The sequence below is a fragment of the Pteropus alecto genome, unplaced genomic scaffold, assembly GCF_000325575.1.
Source record: "Pteropus alecto unplaced genomic scaffold, ASM32557v1 scaffold97, whole genome shotgun sequence".
NCBI lineage: Eukaryota > Metazoa > Chordata > Mammalia > Chiroptera > Pteropodidae > Pteropus > Pteropus alecto.
Genome location: NW_006439713.1, coordinates 3,159,420 through 3,163,066, shown reverse-complemented (window position 1 = coordinate 3,163,066; position 3,647 = coordinate 3,159,420). Strand labels below are relative to the sequence as shown.

The 3,647-nt window shown below is 51.9% G+C and overlaps 1 protein-coding gene across 2 annotated transcripts in view; it reads left to right on the top strand.

Moving 5' to 3' along the window:
• The first annotated feature begins 2,016 nt into the window (after positions 1-2,016).
• Positions 2,017-3,647, top strand: part of ETS2 (ETS proto-oncogene 2, transcription factor) — a 19,021-nt gene continuing 17,390 nt past the window's right edge. Inside the window, exon 1 of one of the 2 annotated variants that reach the window (XM_025050216.1) lies at positions 2,017-2,248. In XM_025050216.1, coding sequence (XP_024905984.1) covers positions 2,093-2,248 — 156 coding nt within the window. In that variant the 5' untranslated portion in view covers positions 2,017-2,092. The remainder of the gene's footprint in view (positions 2,249-3,647) is intronic. The other variant, XM_006916736.3, reaches the window with a different exon arrangement.

Here is a 3,647-nt window from a genome sequence, read left to right as displayed (position 1 = left end):
GACGCTATGCACGCCATCGGTCCTGGTCTCATTCCTTGCTGTGACCCAAAATCCTGCTTTGGCGTAGAGCGAGGTGAGGGGGTTGGCGGGAGGGAGCACTGTGTGGTCGGGGGCCCCCGCCGCTTACCACACACTCAGACTAATTACGGGCTGGGCATCGTCCTAGGTGCTTAAGAAACATTAACTCATTTCATCCTCAGGCAGACCTAGCAGAAAAAAATACTGTTATTTTGCAAACAGTGAAGGAGACTGAGGCGGGAGAGGTTAAGGAACTTGCCGGGGCCGCAGTCAGAGGGCTAATGAAAGGCCGAGCTGGGACTTGACCCCACAGAGTCTGACGCCACAGACTGCCCCTCAGAGGTTAAGATCACAGGCTCCATGTAGTGATTAGGCCATCCTGTTCACCGGGAGCCCAAGGGACAAAGGAGGCTGCCAACGAACAGAAGGACAAGGGACCGTAGTTTGCTTTGGCTTCCAGGAGAGTCCCACGTTCGCAGACACTTCCTGCTCTTGCATAGCTGGGATCACCCCGTGGGGAGGCCGGAAGGCTGCTCGATGACCCCAGGTCAGCTCGCGATTCCTGGTACCTCTTGCCTGCAAGTAGGCAAGAGCGGAGGGCCGGTCGGATGTTATACCTGTCGTAGGTACACTGGAGGTGGGGGGTTAGGGCGGTGGGGTGCTATAAAGCATGACCTTATCCGTTCCCTGACCCCAACATGTATCAGTAGAATAACCACCTCTGCCAGACACAACCCCGTGAGTCGGGGTGAACCGGCAGCAGAGGAAACGCAGGTGTAAATACGTGTGAATTAAATTATTCCCATCTCTGAGTGCATTCTTCTACTCTCCTGTACCCCACCCCCACCCCCCGCCCCAGGATTTCCAAAGTCTCACATTGGTGCGTGATCTTAACAGTGCCGTGCACTTCCTTCTTACTTCTTCAGAGGCAAAGACTAAGCCTTACTCATCTTTGTCTTCTCGTCAGTCGACACTGTTTGCTGAATGAATAAACAATACCCCTCAGAGCAAATGACCTTTAGCTTATCCTGGAAACCACCTCGAACTGTGCGTTGACTATAAATTTGGATTTTAAGGGAAACACAGACGTGTTTCTAAGGAAACGTTTTTGCTGTTTTGTTAAAGACCGATTTGGTGAGCTAATCGTTTTTAACAATTACGCCTGGATTGTAAAGAATGCGTTATCTGCACCGTACTCTCTAGACATTTGGCATTTACCGGGCACATGTGGTCCTGTGATGTCTGCTTTCCCTTTCTGTTCTCTCTTTCTTAAGGAAAAAAGCAACTGCTGTTAAACTCAGCCGCCACAGTACGTCTGACCGTTTCATCCGACATTCTTCCCACCGTTCATTTCTTTCTAACACCTTCGACTTTCGATCCTGAAGCACAAGGGCCGTACTTTCATTAGGTCTAATTTACTGTGAAGCTCGGTGTTCCTTGTGAATCAACCATAATAGTCAGCGAATAATCACAGGCTTCAGCCAGTCTGAGTCTTAGTTCAGCTGAGTAACTAGGAAAACCATCTAATAACAAGAAGGTAAAAATATTGCCCCAGCACTAGGCTAAGCCACCGTATCATGACCAACGCCCAGGTATACAGCGGGGCTGGCCGCAGCGTGGGAGCCAGGGCAAGGGCGCCACCTGGATGAACCTGGCCTTCCTCTGAAAGGGAAGCAGGGGGGGCATGGGCCTCATGGGAGTCAACAGTCCAGGCTGGAGAGTGGACCCCCCCCACACACACACACACACTTCCTGCAGCTCCTTCAGCTCTGCCATTTGTGCTTCTGGCCAGATCATTTTCAATAGTGTTTCACACACTTACCACTGAGAGGGGAGGGATGACTGTTTTTTCATGTATGCGTTTTTTTCAAAGGAGCTTTCATAAGCTGCTCCCAGAGGGGAGGCTGGAAAAAGAAACTTAACAGCTGTATCATTTTGAGCCTCTACCATGCGCTTCATACTGATAAATTCTTGATTTTTGGTTCGATCTATGTTGGATGCTCATCACGGCCTGACGACTTAGGTTCCATGATCACCTTTTCTTCTCTAGAGGAGAGAATGGGCCCAACGTTTAATGGGGGAGAGCAGAAGAAAAATTTGTTGTCAGGATCGGATTGTCTGCAAACCGCCGTGCTCCTTCGGCCATCTTTCTGCTCAGATATGCTGGGAACGGCCTGGCGCCAGCACGGTGTCCCTCCCAGCCCTCAGCCTGCACCAGACCCTCAGGGAGGTAGGTGTCTTCCAAAACATCCGCAGGACCTCAGTGACCCAGCCCCTGAGCGTTCCACACTGAACACCCCTGGGCTGTGGACTAGGCAGTGCCACTTTGGGCAACTGAACTTGACCCAGTGGCTGCGGGTCCCAAGCTTCTCAGGTACTATCGAGAGCTATGTGAGCAGCCTGGGGAGGAGAACCCCTGTATTAGCTAAAACTACAGCCCAGATGAGTCAGTATTTTCTGCTACGGTTAAAATTAAAAGTAGGATACTCTTCATGTCTCCATGGTAACTTACTATGGATCTGTATTCCATCTACGAAACTCTTTCTTGACCTATCTATGATTTCTGATCCGGGCCTGAATATATACTGAGAAGCCATCAGAATGAATTCAGGCTCCTAGAAATATCGATGTCCCCAGCACCTGGTTGTTCCGGCGGTAGACCCTGCCTCTGCCCCATGCCATGGTGATACTGGAGCCCCTCGGGTACCTGGAAACATTAAAATACCGTAGTATCTCAATTAGCCGGATAACTCCGGATTTAGGGTTGTCATGGAAACCGGAACCTTGGTAACAGAGAAGTGAGGCGGTTCCTCTCCCTTCCAAGCACGCAGCACCGCTGTCCCTGTCACCAATTTTCAGTGCCATGGCCTTGCCTAAGCTGGGCTGTTTTATTTTATATCCACCTTCAGGAACCTAAATTTTCTTCTAAAATACTGAGAATCTGACCTGAATCTGAATAGGAGATGCACACACGTTTCTAGCCATGGACTCAAGTATTAAAATTGAAAACTGGCAGTACGGGTGATGGTTTTGACCATGGCTGAGAGTCAGATTAACTCGAATTTCAACCTTGAATTTCCCACTTATACGTTTTTTGACCTGGTGACTTATTTGCCCTAAGGTTCAAACGCCTTCTTTTTAAGGTGGGCTCAAGGATGCCTCGGAGAGTCATGAAGATTGGCCCAGAGGGCAGCTCAGGCGCGGTCGGTGACACTAAGGCGCCGCTCAACTCCAGGGGGCGGCCCTCTCACGGACGCTGTAGGGGTGGGGCTCCTGAACCGGGGCGGACCCAGTGACCCAGCAAAGGCCCAGTTCGTACATTTATCACTCATTCAGTCTTCTCGTGATAGAACGATCGTAAATCAAGTCCACGAAGAGGTCCAAGAATGGGGCCCCTCATTACCCGAGCCCTGCGGCCTCGGTGCCACCAGCACCACCGCTGGGGTCCTGCCGAATCCCAGAGGCCTGTTTGGTGTGAAAGCCTCGGGACAGGGAGGAAGCCGAGCAGAGACACGCGCCCCCACATTCCCCGAGCTCCCGGGGCGCGCACTCGCCCGGAGCGCCGGGCCTCGGAGTCCTGGGCCACCGCGGTCCTGGAAGGGCGGGCGAGCGGCAGCCGTGCGACAGCG